Source organism: Actinia tenebrosa, unplaced genomic scaffold, assembly GCF_029948245.1.
Source record: "Actinia tenebrosa isolate PJP-AT-01 unplaced genomic scaffold, QUT_ActTen_1.0 PGA_scaffold14__42_contigs__length_11649687, whole genome shotgun sequence".
In the NCBI taxonomy this organism is placed as follows: Eukaryota; Metazoa; Cnidaria; class Anthozoa; order Actiniaria; family Actiniidae; genus Actinia; species Actinia tenebrosa.
The window spans coordinates 8468536-8490251 of record NW_028292574.1 but is presented as its reverse complement, the minus strand read 5'-3'; the positions used below and the strand labels follow the sequence as shown (position 1 = coordinate 8490251).

Genomic DNA, 21716 nt, shown 5'->3' with positions numbered 1-21716 from the left:
GAATATTGATTAGGACTCGAAACACACTGTTGGCTTAAAAATAGAAACAACTCACAAGAAGACTCAGATCCATATCGCTGCCGGCAATTTCTGAGCTGCTCAATCCTTTCTAGACGAACTTCGGTTTCCCATTTTGCTTAAAGATGAACTTCCAAGAACGATGTACACTTGCGGCCTTGCTGTTGGTTTTACCTGGCTTTTGTGTCTTGGAGGATATGAGACGTAAGTAATATTAGTATTTTTTCCTTATAAGTTTCATCTGCGCGTCTTGTGAAGAAATTCTTGGCTGCATATTAGAAGTGCCTTACTATCGATTCCATATCCTGACGTTTAGTATGTTTTTAAAATCTATGTATTATATTTTATTATTTCATCGAATATATTGTAATCTGCTAATTTTGATAAATTCTACAACGGGACCAATAGTAAGAGAACGTATGGGATCAAAATTTACTGTTTAAAACATTTTCCATTTTATAGAGATGTCACGTCACGTCATAGCTTATGTGTCAGCACCACATTCTGTTGAGTTTGCTATGTTCTATTTAACCTACAACGTTTCTCATGTGACAAGTTACTGACAAGCTTCAATAAATATTGATCATGATATGCATGATGTTCTATATCTTATACTATATTATTTATGTTACAGATTTAATATGGGAGCAATGCACAGATGATCTTTTTGAGCCAGAAGTAAATGGAATGGTTCTGATCAACCATTCGTTTCGCTTGCTTAAAGCAGAAATGCCGATTCTTTGTTTATTTGTATGTAAATCGAACAAAGACTGCGTTTCGTTCAATATTGCTCCTTCCAATGAAACCGAAGGATGGTTTTCTTGTGAGCTTAATCAGGCCGACAGATATAGTTCCCCACAAGATTTCCATCAAAGAAAAGGATTCTCGTACAGAGGAATAAAGGTTAGTTACAACTGGTCATTTTTGTATTGCATGCTAAGATTTCACAAGTACCTGAGATCTAACCTCATCGCTTGCTTTGGCGCTACCCCGAAAAGCTGATCCTTGCACCAATTTCCAAGATTTCATTGACACTGAAAAGAAGATTGTTCATATGTGTATACGTCGTCGGATATAAACAAAAAAAAAATCGTTTAACTCATTCAAAACTTAGTCCGAGCCAAGTCTAAGTCTGTTATCATGTATATAGTATATATTACCACGAACAATCCTGCAAATTCCCTCTTTCGGTTTTCACGATGCATTTTACTAGTAGAATGGCTTTGTCAGTTCGTATTGATAACATGATACTTTTTGTCTATAGAATCCATGTTTGAATAACGGTCTTTGCGAAGGAAACAAGACTTGTACACGGCTAGGGTACGACCTAACGAAGTACACTTGTCTCTGTCCAAATGGATATTTTGGCCAGAACTGTGAAAAGGGTAAGGAATAATTCATATTATCAGTAATTTATATATCCATGCAATTCAAACGTTTATCAATCCGTGCAATTCTCCTTCTCTCATTCACTTAATTCCAACGACCAATTCATCCATCAATCCATTATTCCAACATCCAACTCTCTCCCCTCTCTCCATCATTTATCCAGGCATGCATATAAACAAACACCAGTTTTACGCACTTGATCTCTATACAGAGATTTTTTCACATATTTTTTCCTCTTATTTTTCAAGATATTGATGAATGTGCTAGCAGTAATCTGCATAATTGCACACTGGAAAACCCAGGTGTCAAGTGTAATAATACCCCTGGGTCTTTCAAGTGCATTTGTGCAGAAGGATACGTTGGTGATGGAATCAAGTGTGCAAGTAAGTATTATTCGATTTGTCCCTATATGAATCTACTTATCGATCTGTGTGCATGCATCCAACCATAAGTACACCTGACCAAGCACCCTTCACTCTGTCCACCCATTCACCCATCCATCCATCCATCCATCCTCCAATCCATCCATCCGTCCGTCCATCCATCCATCTATTCGTCCATCCATCCATCCATCCATCTATCCATCCATCCGTCCGTCCGTCCGTCCGTCCGTCCGTCCGTCTGTCCGTCCGTCTGTCCATCCATCCATCCATCCAGTCCACCTGACCAAGCACCCTTCACTCTGTCCACCCATTCGCACATCCATGCATCCATTCATCCATCCATCCATCCATCCATCCATCCATCCATCCATCCATTCGTTCTTTGTTTCATTCATTCATTACTATTTCTTTCCTTATATGTTTCCAAGTTATGACATAGTATTTGTAGAATACTAAAGTAATTTGATTGTCCATCCAATCCATCCCTTTTTTCTTCCATCCATCCATTTATCCATTTAATTTCTACCCTTTCATCCATCTATCCATCCACAATCTATCCATCTATTTGCCCATTCATGTAGTGTTGAACTTTGAAAAGACCCTCGTAATTTTAACGACGAGGCTTTACTTTTGACAAATATGGAACAAATAGACCCTTTTCGAGTTCCAAATTACCGCTGTGTTTCTTGATTACAGACTTATTTGCTCAGGCTAAGTCTCGATATTGTGAAGAATTTTCACGTGTTCCAGTCAAGGTCCGTCGAGTTTCAAAGTGTTCGTATTGTTGAACTTGTGCATACTTTACTTTACCGTTGGTATTTGCGAGTAATTATACACACTGTCGTTCGAGGCTTAGTCTGAGCAAATGAGTCTGTAATCAAGGAACAAAGCGGTAATTTGGAACTCGAAAAGGGTCTATTACAAAATTCCAAAAAAAAAAGAGTCATAGAATTGGACTAATTAAATAGTAATATGTCCTTCACAGTTAACCAACTCTCTTTCTTAAGTTTAAGTCGGTTGTGATATGAGACTAATTTCATTTGGGCATATAATGGTTGAATTTTTTCTTCTTTAGAAAAGGTGTCATGGATCAAAATAAACATAGATCCTGTGTGCGTTGGAGTAAAAAACGACGAATATGGGACAGTTATTGTTCCTTTAATTTGATGTAAAAGTGAAACAGTTGAAGCTCGTTCATCTCTCGGGGGCAGTCTCCGGGATGAACCCTGCAACTGTCCAAAACTGGGGAGATAATTCGTATCCGTCTCAACTTTTTTTTGTTATTACTGACGAGAATAATGATCTAATTGCACCTTATCCTGGCTATCCCAGATATTACAAATATCATCTTACCATTGACAACATAACTGTGTCTAGTCCCGAATTGATGTTTCCTATTTCTGATCCTCCTTTGCCACTAAAGAAGGATGATAAACTCAGAGTCTGGTTTACTACAGATCTGCACGATGTTGCCGAACGTAGCAGTTACGGTAAAACATGCTGTGATTTGTATATTTACTATGTGTAAGAATACGGGTTTAGGAATGATGTAAGACTATAATTAACCATTTTATTGCCTTTCGCGGGGTTTGTCACATAGAGCAAAAACCCGAGGGCGGATATTTAACAATTATACTGTGAATGTCTTTAAATATTCCAAGATAATAGACCAAAATTTGTAGGTTACCGTGTTGGTATAGTGCAGTTTTCGTATGACTGTGAAAAATTCACGGCACAAACACGGCCATGACACGGCAAGGGATACGCCAGACCAATCGCATTGCACGAACATTTACTCTCCATCCAATCAAATACCCGGAACACGGCATAAACACGGCGCGGACACGGACACTACAAGGTCACGGCAATGCCAGACCAATCAAATTGCGCGTGAAAAAAGCAGCCAATTAAAATTCTAGAAAGCATCACGGTCACGGCACCTCACGCTTACGGCACTGAGCTTTTCACAGTCATACGAAAACAGCACTATACTAAATAACAGTCATCTAGAATGGATGTAAAGTATACCAAAAAATATAGCAGTAATAATCATAAATAAATAAAATCTCAACAAGACAAGCTAAGACCTGCGATTAAAGTCAACTTAGTTCATGTAATATGATTTAGAGTAACTGCTCGCCTGATTTATTCATTTCATGGTAATATTTGATTTTCGTTTTTCCGATAACACATAACTTGTAAATAGTTGTAGGCGTGGTACAAATAAAGTTGCTGTTGTTATTGGTGTCGTTGTTAGTAAGTCTACTTTTCCTTCGTGTCAAATGAGGTATAATGCGCTGCTCGTTTTGGAATTCTCTTCGCTTTCTTCGAGATTCGCTTGAGGACAATTGCTATTTACCACCCACGGCATGGCGCGTATTAAGTAGGGCGGGAAAACGGTGGGTCATCGTTTTGTTCGACGTCTGATGCGGAGGGAGACTAGGATGTATCATTTCCGCTCTTCTAATTCCGCTCGGCTGCTACCATTCCAGCCTTTTTTCAACCGAAGTGAATTTTTAAAAAATTGCGACATTTAAGGTTTGATGCTTAAATGTTTTTAGCAAATCCCTTTCACTAATTATAAAACATGAAATATAATTTGTCTCTTCACAGTATTTTTATACCGATGTATGAGCTGCCAATTCTTTTTGCTGGGATACCTGTGGTATACCAGGTATAAAATGCCTTTGTTTTCTTTTGTTTTTTTTCTCCGCGACAAAATGGCAAAGTTGCGCAATAGTTATCCAGGGGTCTTCAGGAACTTACCTTTGCGGGCATCTGCTATGTGGTTCCCGTCTATAGTCCAATCAATTATCATGTATCAGATGTCAATCAATGTCATTTTGTTGTCAAGTGATTATGAGAGGGCGGAGCTAGCAGATCACGTGGCACAGGTTTGTGTCTACACATGCTCTATTTCGTTGACCGCCGTAATTCAAGAAGAAGCAAAATAAATAGTTTTCTACACACATTCCAGGGTTTGATCTTTGGGGTTCGAAGAGTATATGATCTCCTTTAATCTTTCTTTAAAAAAAATGATGATTCATTAAAAAATATCGATAGATTATAGTATCGCGACCCTCCTATAAGTTTGATCGAGAGAGAGCCGCCAATGTAGACCCGTATTGTCGTCTCAGAATTTCCGAGTGTGATTGGCTCATAAGATTAGATTGACGCCGAAAACAGCACTTTTTTGGTATCTCAGTCTGGTTTGTGAATGCAACGGTTCACATTGGAATCTCAACATCGATGGCGGAAAAATTATTTTTTACATGTTTTACATCCTTTTTTTACAACTTTGATCTTCATAACGTATTTCCTGACTTGTGATACACAAAGATAAGAACATGATATGTTGTTCCTACGCTTTCTGCTACAGGTGAATGAAAAACAACGCCAAATATTTGTTTTCATTCAAACTAAACTTTCGAAGAAAACTCGACTTCCAGAAGTTATTTCATGACAAAAATAGTTTTAAAATCAGATAAATAGAGGATATTACATGGGCGCGCGGAGATACGAAATTTATCTTCGAGTGTTGAAAAGATCTCTCACAAGTGAGCGCAGCAACACGGAATATATTTTCTCCCAACTAGCCGCCAATGTAAACCCGTATTGTCGGCTCAAAATCACAATAAGTTATAAAAATTATAAAATGTAAAGCAATTATGAGAGAGGTCTTGAGCAAATATTAGCCAGTATTTACGTTTTACATGAAGCATTTTAATTTTAAAGCGAGTCGTGTGAATGTGCATGCTTTTGAGACGTTGCATAACAACAAGCTAATTACGTATGCCAAAATCTGGATCCCGGAACTAGAATTGGAGTTCCAGATTGAGTTTTTTGATGAGTATGGCATAAACGCTCTGCCTGCAAACGGCTTTTAACACTGTAGCTCGAAATTTTGCAACTTAATTATTTTTACTTCTGCTTTAGATTCTTCGAGACTCTGATACTAGTAAACCATTCCAACCAGGGTCTGGTTTATCATGACTTTGAGACGTCACGAAATGCTTTATCAGTATTTTTGGAAGCTCAACCAACTAAATCCTCCATGCATGTTGAAACCAGGTCCTCCAGGTATCCAGGTATCCCAGCTTACCCTGCCAGCAGGGTCTTGTTTTTATGACCTTTTGCTTATCAAAATATTGGAATGACGTCATAACAAGGCAACCCAGTATACGCTCTAGAGCGTCTTGTTATTGAAAAGTCTAGTTAATCTAGTCAAACTGGAATAAAAAATTGTATTTTAAAAATTTCTTTATGAATTTTGTTTATTTTTCTTTTAGAAAATCCTTATAAACTGCATTTTCTTTAGGGCCTGGGAATTCTTTTTAAATGATTGACGTCACACTTGGTCAAAACCTCTATACTGATCTAATGCCACCATTACCTCACAATGGTAACGCTAGCTATTTAACACCAAAAATGACAAAAATATACTAGAAGAAATCTATTAGCCATTTTTAAAACAAGCAATCGACTGCGTTCTAGTTTGAAAATCACAGGATATTTGTACTCGCCCCAGGCTTTCTCCAGCGATATTTGTACTCTACTGAGTTTAGTTCTATAATAATATGTGAAAATATGAAAAATACCGCGGAAATCCATCCTAGATCTAATATCCAAGGTCTTTTTGAATATCAAATTTGTCTATAGTTAGTGACATTTGAGGGTTCCTTCAAATGGTGCCTTTTATCTGTTTACCAGCGTGAAAATACTTTAATATGAAAGATATATGTATATTATTTATATAGGACTATAGTGAACTCTTAAAGTCCATTTTATATTTATTTTTAAAGCAGCGCGTGATATTGCAAAAATATTACAATAATATTAAACTTTTTATTGAAGTCTGATGATAATCATTATGTGTACAAGACTAAGAATTCCTGCTGTTAAGATGTTTTCCATTGATGTTTATGCTTTAATTTTATCAGCGTGTGCGATATGACGCTGAGTATCGTTCTTCAAAAACCACCTCGCTATTCGTTTCAGCTCAAAGCGGAGTTCTATATTTGCAAAGGTTTTTCTACACTTCTATCCTTGAGGTGTATGAGTACTGACTCTAGAAGAAGTCATTAGAAAACATTCTTAGAAAGCTGTTTTATACAGAATTTAACGCTTTCAAAATAAAGTCAGACAAATGAGTTGTTCCGAGCTTTTTCAAGATACCGAATTTGAGTATTACTATCGCAGTTGACAAGTTTACAAAACAAAAATGGCGAAAACCAATATTCTTGCAAAACAGTCATAACTTGAAAACGAAAAAACCTATACTGAGATAAAGATGATTGTTACATTTTTCACTAGCTGCAAGTGAAACTCAGAATCCCTGATATTTTTCAGAGTTTCCCTTTCAGCTAGTGACTAATCTAAAATTATTCTATACTTTCTTCCAAGCTTACAAACCATCATAAAAATACTGGTCGAGGTATTTATAAGGTTTTGTGTGGAGCTCGAGTGTAAAGTTTTTTTTTAAATATTAAAATGTTAATGTCTCATTTGCAAGTGGTATTTAGATATTGATAACTTGAAACCGTAGCGTTGGAAACGAAAATATGGAAAATATATAACATTGCAGAAGCTGAGCCAAACATTATTAATTGGTATATTCACTAACAATATTCTTAATTCAATTGCCATGCACATCGAAAATAATCGACAATAAGGCGGTCTCCTGTTTATATCATTAGTTTGGGTCATGTGAAGTGCTGAAGCTGCAAACTTAACGCCTAAGAAAGTCGTCATACTCTGCAAGAGCTGGAAAAAGCATTAGTAATGAATAAATCTTGTATTTTCGGCTGTAACTTCCCGCTTTAAAACAATTAAATGAACATTGATTAGGACTCGAAACACACTGTTGGTTTAAAAATAGAAACAACGCACCAGAAGATTCAGATCCATATCACTGCCGGCAATTTCTGAGCTGCTCAATCCTTTCTAGACGAACTTTGCGGTTTCCCATTTTGCTTAAAGATGAACTTCCAAGAACGATGTACACTTGCAGCCTTGCTGTTGGTTTTACCTGGCTTTTGTGTCTTGGAAGATATAAGACGTAAGTAATATTAGTATTTTTTCCTTATAAGTCTCATCTGCGCGTCTTGTTAAGAAATTCTTGCCTTACCTAAGACTAGAGTGCAAACAATATAACCGTGAAACTTTAGTAATACTAAATAGCACAATTTCATACAAATCCCATTGTTTTCTATTGTTTGATTAGCACTATTTTGTACTATTTAGTAATTAGTGTTTCACGGATTAATTGTTTGCACTCTACTATCGATCATATCCTGACGTTTAGTATGTTTTTAAATTTTAGTATTTTATTTTATTATTTCATCGAGTATATTGGAATCTGCTTATTTTGATAAATTCTACAACGAAACCAATAGTAAGAGAACTTATGGGATTAATATTTACTGTTTAAAACATTTTCTATTTTATAGAGATGTCACGTCACGTCTTAGCTTATGTGTCAGCACCACATTCTATGGAGTTTGCTATGTTCTACAAACCTACAAACTTTCATGACAAGTTACTGACAAGCTTCCATGAGTATTGATCATGATATGCATGATGTTCTATATCTTATACTATATTATTTATGTTACAGATTTGATATGGGAGCAATGCACAGATGATCTTTTTGAGCCAGAAGTAAATGGAATGGTTCTTCTCAACCATTCGTTCCGCTTGCTTAAAGCAGAAATGCCGATTCTTTGTTTATTTGTTTGTAAATCCAACAAAGACTGTGTTTCGTTCAATATTGCTCCTTCCAATGAAAGTGAAGGATGGTTTTCTTGTGAGCTTAATGAGGCCGACAGATATAGTTCCCCAAAAGATTTCCATCAAAGAAAAGGATTCTCGTACAGAGGAATAAAGGTTAGTTACGACTTCTCGGCCATACATGTATTGCATGGTAAGATTTCACACGTACCTGAGCTCTAACCTCTTCGCTTGGTTTGTGCGCTACACCGAAAACCTTATCCTTGCACAAATGTTCGAGATTTCATTGACAAAAGAGGATTGTTCATATGTTTATACGTCGTCGCATATTTAAAACAAAAACAAATACAAAAACAAAAACAAAAACAAAAACGAAAAAAAAAAAATTCGTTTAACTCATTCAAAACTTAGTGCGAGCCGAATTTAATACCCCATTCACACCTAAACGTGTTTAGTTAAACTATGTTTTCATTAGGAAAAAAATTGAGAAACTAGAAACCTACAATATAATGAAACTTTCTAAAATATTATCAGGACAAGACAAAGGATAGTTTACATGCATTATTTCACCAAATATTGTGCAGTGTTCGTAGATAGTTTTCCAAACCTGTTTAGTTAAACCACTTTAAAACATGTTTAAGCCTTGGTGTGAATGGGGCAAGTCTGTTATCATGTATATAGTATATATTACCACGAACAATCCTGGAAACTCCCTCTTTCGGTTTTCACCATGCATTTTACTAGTAGAATGGCTTTGTCAGTTCGTATTGATAAAATGATACTTTTTTGTCTATAGAATCCATGTTTGAATAACGGTCTTTGCGAAGGAAACAAGACTTGTACACGGCTAGGGTACGACCTAACGAAGTACACTTGTCTCTGCCCTAATGGATATTTTGGACAGAACTGTGAAAAGGGTAAGGAATAATTCATATTAGCAGTAATTTATATATCCATGCAATTCAAACGTTTATCAATCCCGGAAAATTTCTCATCTCATTCCCTTAATTCAAACGACCCACTCATCCTCCCATCTATTATTCCAACATCCAACTCTCTCCCCTCTCTCCATCATTTATCCAGGCATGCATATAAACAAACACCAGTTTTACGCACTTCTCTGCACAGAGATTTTTTCACATATTTTCTCTCTCTTGTTTTTCAAGATATTGATGAATGTGCTAGCAGTAATCTACATAATTGCACACTCGAAAACCCAGGAGTCAAGTGTAATAATACCCCTGGGTCTTTCATGTGCATTTGTGCAGAAGGATACGTCGGTGATGGAATCAACTGTGCAAGTAAGTATTATTTGATTTATCCTTGTATGAATCTACTTATAGGTCTGTGTGCATGCATCCAACCATAAGTCCACCTGACCAAGCACCCTTCACTCTGTCCACTCATCCATCCATCCATCCATCCATCCATCCATCCATCCATCCATCCATCCATCCATCCATCCATCCATCCATCCATCCATCCATCCATCCGTCCGTCCGTCGGTCCGTCAATCCATCCATCCATCCATCCATCCGTCCGTCCGTTTTGATAGGACTTTACTTTTGACAAAACTTTGAAAGGAATTACTTGACCAATTACATGTGAAAATATCAATTGCAATTTTTTTCTTTTTTTTTTTCTCTCTCTTTTTTTAGAAAAATCGTCGTGGATCAAAATAAACATAGCTCCTGTGTGCGTTGGTGTAAGAAATAATGATTATGGGGAGGTTATTGTTCCATTTTATAAAAATGTAAAACAATTCAAGCTCGTGTATCTCTCGGGGGGAGTCTCCTGGAACAATAACCCTGTAACGGCTCGATACTGGGGAGATAGTTCCTTCCCGCAGTCTCTTTGTTTGCTTATTACTGATGAGAAAAAAGAAAAAATTGTACCTTATCCTGGCTATCCCGGAAATAAGGGATTGACTTTCGTCATTGACAACATAACTGTGTCAAGTTCAGAGTTAATTTATCCAATTTCTGATCCTCCTTCGCCACTAAAGAAGGATGATAAGCTCAGGGTCTGGTTTACTTACGATCTGTACGACTTTGGGGAAAGTGGCTGTTACGGTAAAACCTGTGTTGATTTATATATTCTGTAAGAATACGGTTAGTTGCCCCCAAAATGTTTGTCGGTCCGAAATACTTTAGGGCGAAAAATTTAACGTCATCTTTGTAGGTTCACGCGGTATATATACTAAATAACAGGGCCCAGTTGTTCAAAGCCCAATCAGTGCTAATCCTGGGTTAACTCTTACTAAGACCTATAGAGGTAATCCTGGATTAGCGCTAATCCAGCTTTGGACAACCCGGACCAGTAATCTAGAGTGTATATGTTCGGATTTGTAGAAATGCGTTGCATTATGGTGCTGTTTGAGGAACCCTTCGTCACTCGATTGACATTTTATGCGTCAAGAAACCAAATTAATCTGAAAATCAACAAGATAATTAAAGTTTTCTATCACTATTCTTTCTCTTTTCACTATCAGCAAACGAGAAAGACGCCATATTAGTAATGATATTCATAACATAGTTCCCTAAGATAACCCCATGATGAAACGCGTGGACAAGACAAGCCAAGGCGTGCTAAAGGTCTTTGCGCAATTTACAAATATTTGTTAATGATTAATCGTAGATTAATAAATACAACAAGTCATCTAATAATGTCATATAATTTAAAGTAAGTAGTCGTCTGATTTATTTATCTCAGCTTTATATTTCATTTTCGTTTTTCAATAGCACATTATTTGTAAATAGTTGTAATCGTGGTGCAAATAAAGCTGTTATTAAGCTTTGTTGTTGCTGTTATTGTTGGCCTTCTGCCCTTGGTTGTACGAATTACGCAAGATAATGTTCTAGCCTGGAATCATGAGGGGAGAGACTAGTCGGCCCCCAGACCATACCTACAGATTATCCCTTGCATCTTGCCACGCACGGAATTGGTTTTTGAAAAGTCTAGTTAATCTTGTCAAACTGCAATTAAAAATGTATTCTAAGGATTTCTTCATAAACTTTGTTTATTCAACTTTCAGGAAATGTTAACTTCATGATATACTCAATTCTATGTATACATTTTTGTGTATACTGTAAAGCGAGTGCATTATTCAAGTTTGCGCGCACTTTTTATCATTCCTTAAATATAACAAAGCAAGTAAAGAAAGAAATTATTTCTGAGCTGGTAAACGTCAAATAGAGCTATTAAAGTTTTCACATATTTCCCGGTCCAACTTTTTACGAAAACCGCTAAATAAAGCGAAAAGTGTTCTCCATAAATTTTACACTGGTGTAACAACATTTGCGATATAAAGATAAGTGTTGTTCTTCAAAAACCACCTCGCTATTTATTTCAGCTCAAAGCGGAGTTCTCTATTGCAAAGTTTTTTCTACACTTCTATGCTTGAGGTGTATGGGTACTGACACTAGAAGAAGACATTAGAAAACATTCCTAGAAAGCTGTTTTATACAGAATTTAACGCTGATTCAAAATAAAGAAAGAAAAATGGGTAGCTTTTTTCCAGATACCGAAAGCAAGTTTTTAATATTAATGTCTCATTTGTGAGTGGTATTTAGATAATCAATACTTGAAACCGTAACGTTGGAAACGAAAAGAGAGAAAATATATCAAATTGCAGAAGCTACAAAATAAACGACTATTAGGGGGAGAAATGAGTCCTGCTGAGCCAAACATTATTAATTGGTATATTCACTAACAATATTCTTAATTCAATTGCCATACGCATTGAAAATAATAGATAATAAGGCGGTCTTCTGTTATATCATTAGTTTGGGTCATGTGAACTGCTGAAGCTGCAAATTTTAAGCCTAAGAAAGTCGTTATACTCTCCAAGAGCTGAAAAAAAGTTTTAATAATGAATAAATCATGTTTTTTCGGCTGTAACTTCCGCTTTAAAACAATTAAATGAATATTGATTAGGACTCGAAACACGCTGTTGGCTTAAAAATAGAAACAGCTCACCAGAAGATTCAGATCCATATCGTTGCCACTAATTTCTGAGCTGCTCAATCCTTTCTATATTCGTGCTTGGGTTTCCCATTTTGCTTAAAGATGAACTTCCAAGAACGATGTACACTTGCAGCCTTGCTGTTGGTTTTACCTGGCTTTTGTGTCTTGGAGGATATAAGACGTAAATAATATTAGTATTTTTTCCTTTATAAGTTTCATCTGCGCGTCTTGTTAAGAAATTCTTGGCTGCATATCAGAAGTGCCTAACCTAAGTCTACTATCCATTCCATATCCTGACGTTTAGTATGTTTTTAAAATCTATGTATTATATTTTATTATTTCATCGAGTATATTGGAATCAGCTTATTTTGATAAATTCTACAACAGGACCAATAGTAAGAGAACTTATGGGATCAAAATGTACTGTTTAAAACATTTTCCAATTCAAAGAGATGTCACGTCACGTCTTAGCTTATGTGTCAGCACCACATTCTGTTGCGTTTGCTATGTTCTACAAACCTACAAACTTTCATGACAAGTTACTGACAAGCTTCAATAAGTATTGATCATGATATGCATGATGTTCTATATCTTATACTATATTATTTATGTTACAGATTTAATATGGGAGCAATGCACAGATGGTCTTTTTGAGCCAGAAGTAAATGGAATGGTTCTACTCAACCATTCGTTCCGCTTGCTTAATGCAGAAATGCCGATTCTTTGTTTATTTGTTTGTAAATCGAACAAAGACTGCGTTTCGTTCAATATTGCTCCCTCCAATGAAACCGAAGGATGGTTTTCTTGTGAGCTTAATCAGGCCGACAGATATAGTTCCCCACAAGATTTTCAAGAAAGAAAAGGATTCTCGTACAGAGGGATAAAGGTTAGTTACAACTGGTTATTTTTGTATTGCATACTAAGATTTCCGGCTGATCCTTGCACAAATTTTCGAGATTTAATGAACAAAAAAGAGATTGTTCATATGTGTATACGTCGTCGCATATCAAATCACAATTAAGTTATTTAACTCATTCTCAGCTTAGGGCAAGCCAAAGCTAGGTCTGTTATCATGTATATAGTATATATTGCCACGAACAATCCTGGAAACTCCCTCTTTCGGTTTTCACGATGCATTTTACTTGTAGAATGGCTTTGTCAGTTCGTATTGATAAAATGATACTTTTTGTCTATAGAATCCATGTTTGAATAACGGTCTTTGCGAAGGAAACAAGACTTGTACACGGATAGGGTACGACCTAACGAGGTACATTTGTCTCTGCCCAAATGGATATTTTGGACAGAACTGTGAAAAGGGTAAGGAATAATTTATATTAGCAGTAATTTATATATCCATGCAATTCCAACATTTATGAATCCGTGCATTTCTCCTTTTCTCATTCCCTTAATTTCAACGACCAATTCATCCATCAATCCATTATTCCAACATCCAACTCTCTCCCCTCTCTCCATCATCTATCCAGGCATGCATATGAACAAACACCAGTTTTACGCACTTCTCTGCACAGAGATTTTATTCAAATATTTCTCTTGTTTTTCAAGATATTGATGAATGTGCTACCAGTAATCTGCATAATTGCACACTCCAAAACCCAGGTGTCAAGTGTAATAATACCCCTGGGTCTTTCAAGTGCATTTGTGCAGAAGGATACGTCGGTGATGGAATCAACTGTAAGAGTAAGTATTATTTGATTTATCCATATATGAACCGACTTATCGATCTGTGTGCATGCATCCAACCATAAGTCCACCTGACCAAGCACCCTTAACTCTGTCCACCCATTCACCCTTCCATCCATCCATCCATCCATCCATCCATCCATCCATCCATCCATCCATCCATCCATCCATCCATCCATCCATCCATATATCCATCCATATATCCATCCATCCATCCATCCATCCATCCATCCATCCATCCATCCATCCATCCATCCATCCATCTTTCCATTTCTCTAATTTCAAAACTTTTAAAGGGAAAAAGCCCTCAAAATTTTGATGGGGCTATACTTTTTAATTTCATGTGAGAATATATATATATATTTTCTTTTTCTTTATCTCCATTAGAAAAGGTGTCGTGGATCAAAATAAATGGAGATCCTGTGTGCGTTGGAATACCAAATGACGGCTATGGGACGGTTATTGTTCCTTTTGATGCAACAGTAAAACAGTTGAAGCTCGCTCATGTCTCGGGGGGAGTCTCCCAGTTTAATAACCCTGTTAGCGCACGAAACTGGGGAGATAATAATAAACCACAGTCACTTCAGTTGGTAATAACTGACGAAAATAAGAATGTAATTGCACCTTATCCTGGCTATTCCGGAAGTCCCTTATTTGATATCTCCATTGACAACATAACTGTGTCAAGTCCCGAATTGATTTATCCCATTTCTGATTCCCCTTTGACAATTAAAAAAAATGCAAAACTCATGATCTGGTATACATCAAAACTTTACGGATTTGGTAGTGGCAGTTACATTAAAACATGTGCGGATCTGTATATTCGTGTGTAAGATCGGTTGCGGTTTTAGACGATGTTAAGGCTATATAAGATATAAAGTATGCTGGAAAATTTATCTCGACACGCCAAAGCGCACCAAAAGCCTATGCACAATTTACAAATATTTGTATTAGATAAATCGTAGATTAATAGGTATGACAAGTCATCTAATAATACTCAATATAATATAATGTAAGTAACCATCTGATTTATTTACTCCATCATAATTCGTATAAAAAAAAGGTGTAATCGTGGTAAAAATAAAGTTGTTGTTGTTGTTGATGTTATTGTTGTTGTTGGAGTCAAATCGGCTATTCCCTCCTGCCCCTCGGGATATAATAGACTGCTGGTTTTTAGCTCGTGGATAATCAAAAGGTAGAAACGAGTTATTGTGAGAGGTGTATGAAACAATATAGTCAATAGGTCGTTTTCAAAAGGTTGCGTGCGAATCCCAATTTAAGGAACTTGACGGGCCACGATACCAGAACAAGAGTTTTATAATGACAATTATCATATATTTCTGGGAGATTTTTTTCAATGAAAATTCCTGCTGTTAAAGTGTTTTCCATTGATGTCTATGGTTTAATTTATCTGAGTGTGCCATATGACGTTGAGTGTTGTTCTTCAAAAACCACCTCGCTATTCGTTTCAGCTCAAAGCGGAGTTCTATATTTGCAAATTTTTTTTCTACACTTCTATCCTTGAGATGTCTGAGTACTGACTCTAGAAGAAGTCATTAGAAAACATTCTTAGAAAGCTTTTTTTATACAGAATTTAACGCTGATTCAAAATAGAGAAAGAAAAATGGGTTGTCACGAGCTTTTTCAAGATACCGAATTCGAGTATTACCATCGCAGTTGACAAGTTTTCAAAAGAAAAATGGCGAAAACCAAGATTCTTGCAAAACAGTCATAACTTGAAAACTAAAAAAGCTATACTGAAAGATAATGTTACAGTTTCACTAGCTGAAAGTGAAACTCAGAATCCCTGATATTTTTCAGAGTTTCCCTTTCAGCTAGTGACTAATCTAAAATTATTCTATACTTTCTTCCAAGCTTACACACCATCATAAAAATACTGGTCGAGGTATTTATAAGGTTTTGTGTGGAGCTCGAGTGTAAAGTTTTTTTTAAAATATTAAAATATTAATGTCTCATTTGCAAGTGGTATTTAGATATTGATAACTTGAAACCGTAGCGTTGGAAACGAAAATATGGAAAATATATAACATTGAAGAAGCTACAAAATAAACGACTATTAGGAGAAGAAATGAGTCCTGCTGAGCCAAACATTATTTATTGGTATATTCACTAACAATATTTTTAATTTTATTGCCATACGCATTGAAAATAATGGATAATAAGGCGGTCTTCTGTTATATCATTAGTTTGGATCATGTGAAGTGCTGAAGCTGCAAATTTTAAGCCTAAGAAAGTCGTTATACTCTCCAAGAGCTGAAAAAAAGTTTTAATAATGAATAAATCATGTTTTTTCGGCTGTAACTTCCCGCTTTAAAACAATTAAATGAATATTGATTAGGACTCGAAACACGCTGTTGGCTTAAAAATAGAAACAGCTCACCATAAGATTTAGATCCATATCGTTGCCACTAATTTCTGAGCTGCTCAATCCTTTCTATATTCGTGCTTGGGTTTCCCATTTTGCTTAAAGATGAACTTCCAAGAACGATGTACACTTGCGGCCTTGCTGTTGGTTTTACCTGGCTTTTGTGTCTTGGAGGATATAAGACGTAAGTAATATTAGTATTTTTTCCTTATAAGTTTATTCTGCGCGTCTTGTTAGAGGATTTTTTGGATGTATCTTAAAAGTGCCTTACTGGCTAAGACTACTATCGATTCCATATCCAGACGTTTAGCATGTTCTTAAAATCAATCTATAGCACTGTTTTTTTACTTCAACGTATATATTGAAATCAGCTTATTTTGATAAATTCTACAACGGGACGACTACTAAGGGCCATATGGGATAAAAAATTACTGTTTAAAACATTTTCCATTTTATAGAGATGTCACGTCACGTCATAGCTCATGTGTCAACACCACATTCTGTTGTGTTTGCTATGTTCTACAAACCTACAACGTTTCACATGTGACAAGTTACTGACAAGCTTCAATAAGTATTGATCATGATATGCATGATGTTCTATATCTTATACTATATTATTTATGTTACAGATTTAGTATGGGAGCAATGCACAGATGATCTTTTTGAGCCAGAAGTAAATGGAATGGTTCTTCTCAACCATTCGTTCCGCTTGCTTAAAGCAGAAATGCCGATTCTTTGTTTATTTGTATGTAAATCGAACAAAGACTGTGTTTCGTTCAATATTGCTCCCTCCAATGAAAGCGAAGGATGGTTTTCTTGTGAGCTTAATCAGGCCGACAGATATAGTTCCCCACAAGATTTCCATCAACGAAAAGGATTCTCGTACAGAGGAATAAAGGTTAGTTACGACTTCTCGGCCATACATTTATACTATACATGTATATTACAACGATCAATCCTGGAAATTCCCTCTTTCGGTTTTCCCGATGTATTTTACTACTAGAATGGCTTTGTCACTTCGTATTGATAACATGATGCTTTTTGTCTATAGAATCCATGTTTGAATAACGGTCTTTGCGAAGGAAACAAGACTTGTACACGGTTAGGGTACGACCTAACGAGGTACACTTGTCTCTGCCCAAATGGATATTTTGGCAAGAACTGTGAAAAGGGTAAGGAATAATTTATATTAGCAGTAATTTATATATCCATGCAATTCCAACATTTATGAATCCGTGCATTTCTCCTTTTCTCATTCCCTTAATTTCAACGACCAATTCATCCATCAATCCATTATTCCAACATCCAACTCTCTCCCCTCTCTCCATCATCTATCCAGGCATGCATATGAACAAACACCAGTTTTACGCACTTCTCTGCACAGAGATTTTATTCAAATATTTCTCTTGTTTTTCAAGATATTGATGAATGTGCTACCAGTAATCTGCATAATTGCACACTCCAAAACCCAGGTGTCAAGTGTAATAATACCCCTGGGTCTTTCAAGTGCATTTGTGCAGAAGGACACGTCGGTGATGGAATCAACTGTAAGAGTAAGTATTATTTGATTTATCCTTGTATGAATCTACTTATCGATCTGTGTGCATGCATCCAACCATAAGTACACCTGACCAAGCACCCTTCACCTGTCCATCCATCCATCCATCCATCCATCCATCCATCCATCCATCCATCCATCCATCCATCCATCCATCCATCCATCCATCCATCCATCCATCCATCCATCCATCCATCCATCCATCCATTCGTTCTTTGTTTCATTCATTCATTACTATTTCTTTCCTTATATGTTTCCAAGTTATGACATAGTATTTGTAGAATACTAAAGTAATTTGATTGTCCATCCAATCCATCCCTTTTTTCTTCCATCCATCCATTTATCCATTTAATTTCTACCCTTTCATCCATTCATCCATCCACAATCTATCCATCTGTTTGTCTGTTTGTCCATTCATGTAGTGTCGAACTTTGAAAAGACCCTCGTAATTTTAACGACGAGGCTCTACTTTTGACAAATATGAAACAAATAGACCCTTTTCGAGTTCCAAATTACCGCTGTGTTTCTTGATTACAGACTTATTTGCTCAGGCTAAGTCTCGATATTGTGAAGAATATTCACGTGTTCCAGTCAAGGTCCGTTGAGTTTCAAAGTGTTCGTATTGTCATTCTTTACTTTACCGTTGGTATTTGCGAGTAATTAGACACTGATTCGAGGCTTAGTCTCAGCAAATGAGTTTGTAATCAAGGAACACAGCGGTAATTTGGAACTCGAAAAGGGTCTATTACAAAATTCTAAAAAAAAGAGCCATAGAATTAGAATAATTACATAGTAATGTGTCCTTCACAGTTAACCAACTCTCTTTCTTAAGTTTAAGTCGGTTCTGGTCTGAGAATAATTTCATTTGGGCATATAATGGTTGATTTTTTTCTTCTTTAGAAAAGGTGTCATGGATCAAAATAAACATAGATCCTGTGTGCGTTGGAGTAAAAAACGACGAATATGGGACGGTTATTGTTCCCTTTGATGTAAAAGTGAAACAGTTCAAGCTCGTTCATGTCTCGGGGGGAGTCTCCGTGTTTAACCCGGCAGGGGCCCGAAACTGGGGAGATACTGATTTTCCACATTTTCTTCATTTTGTAATTACTGACGAGAATAATGATCTAATTGCACCTTATCCTGGCTATCCCAGATATCACAAATATCATCTTACCATTGACAACATAACTGTGTCTAGTCCCGAATTAATTTTTCCTATTTCTGATCCTCCTTTGCCACTAAAGAAGGATGATAAACTCAGGGTCTGGTTTACTAGAGATCTGCACGATGCTGGCGAACATAGCAGTTACGGTAAAACATGCTGTCATTTGTATATTTACTATGTGTAAGAATACGGGTTTAGGAATGATGTAAGACTATAATTAACCAATTTATTGCCTTTCGCAGGGTTTGTCCCATAGAGCAAAAACCCGAAGGCGGATATTTAACAACACAATTACTGTGAATGTCTTTAAATATTTCAAGATAATAGACCAAAATTTGTAGTTTACCGTGTTGGTATAGTGCAGTTTTCGTATGACTGTGAAAAATTCACGGCACAAACACGGCCATGACACGGCAAGGTATACGCCAGACCAATCACATTGCACGAAAATTTACTCTCCATCCAATCAAATACCCAGAACACGGCATAAACACGGCGCGGACACGGACACGCCAAGGTCACGGCAATGTCAGACCAATCAAATTGCGCGTGAAAAAAGCAGCCAATTAAAATTCTAGGAAGCATCACGGCACCTCACGCTTACGGCACTGAGCTTTTCACAGTCATACGAAAACAGCACTATACTAAATAACAGTCATCTAGAGTGGATGTAGAGCATACCAAAAAAAAAAAAAAAAAAAAAGAATAATAATAATAATAATAATAACAGTAATAATCATAAATAAATAAAATCTCAACAAGACAAGCTAAGGCCTGCGCTTAAAGTCAGCTTATTTCATGCAATATGATTTAGAGTAACTGCTCGCCTGATTTATTCATTTCATGGTAATATTTGATTTTCGTTTTTCCGATAACACATAACTTGTAAATAGTTGTAGGCGTGCTACAAATAAAGTTGCTGTTGTTATTGGTGTCGTTGTTGTTGTTAAGTCTACTTTTCCTTCGTGCCCCTAGAGGTATAATGCGCTGCTCGTTTTTGAATCCTCTTCACTTTCTTCGAGATTCGCTTGAGGACAAATTCTATCTACCACCAACGGCATGGCGCGTATTAGGTAGGGCAGGAAAACGGTGGGTCATCGTTTTGTTCGACGTCTGATGCGGAGGGAGACTGGGAACTAGTATCATTTCAGCTCTTCTAATTGCGCTCTGCAGCTACCATTGCAAATGCCCAGCCTTTTTTCAACCGAAGTGAATTTTTTAAAAAATTGTAAAAAATAAATTCATTTATTACATCCGTTTTGAAATCATTAGCAAATACTGCAAACAGATTAGTTCCATGCAGCAGTGAATTCAGCTTAAATTGCACCATTTTGAGCTCTAAATAGCTGACGACTTGCACTAGCAGTTCACGTGACCCCATCCCCTTAATACGAGCAAATGAGTCAAATGAGCTCCAGAAATGAAAAGAGCACCTCAACTTTAGTAAGAGGGCGACGTTTTAGCTCGAAATGTTGAAATCCCGCCTCCCTACTAATGCCGAGATGCTCTTTTCATTTCTGTTTTTTATTTTGACGAAACTGCTCATTTTAAGGAAGGTAGGTCACGTGACCTGTTAGTGCAAGTCGTCTATTGAATAGCACGAAAAGAGCATAAAGCTAACAAAAAAAAAAAAAAAAAAAAAAAAAAAAAAAAAAAGAAGGATGACCAAAGCCTCTTTCAGTTGGAGAGAACCAAGAACTTGATCAAACATTTGAACAGTTTGTCAGAGGAAAAAGAGCTTCAAGTACCGTGTATGGACGTCAGACAGCCTTTTCTGCCTTTCTCGACAGCGTAAGAAATTAAGAAATTTTCTTTCCTTCGAGGGAGGGCCTTTGAACTCTTAAACCTTTATTAAATATTGACGGTTCTTTGAGTGTGTTATTCAATTAGATCTCGAAAAGCTTCTTGGACTTCCACGGATTTTGTAGTTTTTGTAAATTGCCACTTTAAAACTTATTCTTTCTCATCTTAAAAGAACGCAAAACAGAGCTTCGTATACATGAGAATATGTGGACCGCGTAGCACTTATGAAATACAAGATATAGAAATATAGAGCGTCGTATAGTTTGATCCACTTAGTGTCATTTTTCTAGAATAGCCAATATTTACTACAGTTTTTGAATGTATGGTCTGCTGCTATGCATTCATCAGCATTCATTCATTCCTGACATATATCTCTATGAACTAAAAACATTTGAAAAAAAGTTTGAAAACTTATAATGAGCATCGAATGAGAGCGCCTCGAAGCGACAGAGAGAACGGCAAAATATACCCGGTACCGGTTTTCAAAACGTAAACGCACCTATGCGATATGTTAGTTTGTATAATAGTATTATATATTATAGTATAACCTTTCAGTTATACTATAATATATACTGAGTGAAAGTTTTTTTCTTGTCTCCTTAACAAAAGCTCTTTCGT

At 36.4% G+C, this 21716-nt stretch overlaps 2 protein-coding genes across 2 annotated transcripts; both read left to right on the top strand.

Annotated features, from left to right (window-relative positions):
* Window positions 1–56: 56 nt before the first annotated feature.
* Window positions 57–4031, top strand: LOC148911418 (mucin-like protein). The gene is made up of 5 exons (XM_089029746.1): window positions 57–222; window positions 653–921; window positions 1283–1403; window positions 1656–1790; window positions 2866–4031. Exons 1-5 carry the CDS (start codon window positions 144–146, stop codon window positions 2955–2957), a joined length of 696 nt encoding a protein of 231 aa, XP_088885872.1. The 5' UTR covers window positions 57–143; the 3' UTR covers window positions 2958–4031.
* Window positions 4032–12510: 8479 nt separating this feature from the next.
* On the top strand, window positions 12511–19970 carry LOC148911417 (uncharacterized). Its single transcript, XM_089029371.1, has 7 exons — window positions 12511–12666; window positions 13103–13371; window positions 13682–13802; window positions 14049–14183; window positions 14574–15011; window positions 17991–18125; window positions 19031–19970. Exons 1-7 carry the CDS (start codon window positions 12588–12590, stop codon window positions 19477–19479), a joined length of 1626 nt encoding a protein of 541 aa, XP_088885497.1. The 5' UTR covers window positions 12511–12587; the 3' UTR covers window positions 19480–19970.
* Window positions 19971–21716: the final 1746 nt, after the last annotated feature.

Excerpts from the sequence above, each read along its gene's own strand:
- LOC148911417 (XM_089029371.1), top strand. The coding sequence starts at position 12,588 with ATGAACTTCCAAGAACGATGTACACTTGCAGCCTTGCTGTTGGTTTTA. Across the intron at positions 13,372-13,681 it reads TCTCGTACAGAGGGATAAAG|AATCCATGTTTGAATAACGG; the intron begins GTTAGTTACAAC and ends TTTTGTCTATAG. Across the intron at positions 15,012-17,990 it reads ATGTGCGGATCTGTATATTC|ATATTGATGAATGTGCTACC; the intron begins GTGTGTAAGATC and ends TTGTTTTTCAAG.
- LOC148911418 (XM_089029746.1), top strand. The coding sequence starts at position 144 with ATGAACTTCCAAGAACGATGTACACTTGCGGCCTTGCTGTTGGTTTTA. Across the intron at positions 1,404-1,655 it reads TGGCCAGAACTGTGAAAAGG|ATATTGATGAATGTGCTAGC; the intron begins GTAAGGAATAAT and ends TTATTTTTCAAG. Across the intron at positions 1,791-2,865 it reads TGATGGAATCAAGTGTGCAA|AAAAGGTGTCATGGATCAAA; the intron begins GTAAGTATTATT and ends TTTCTTCTTTAG.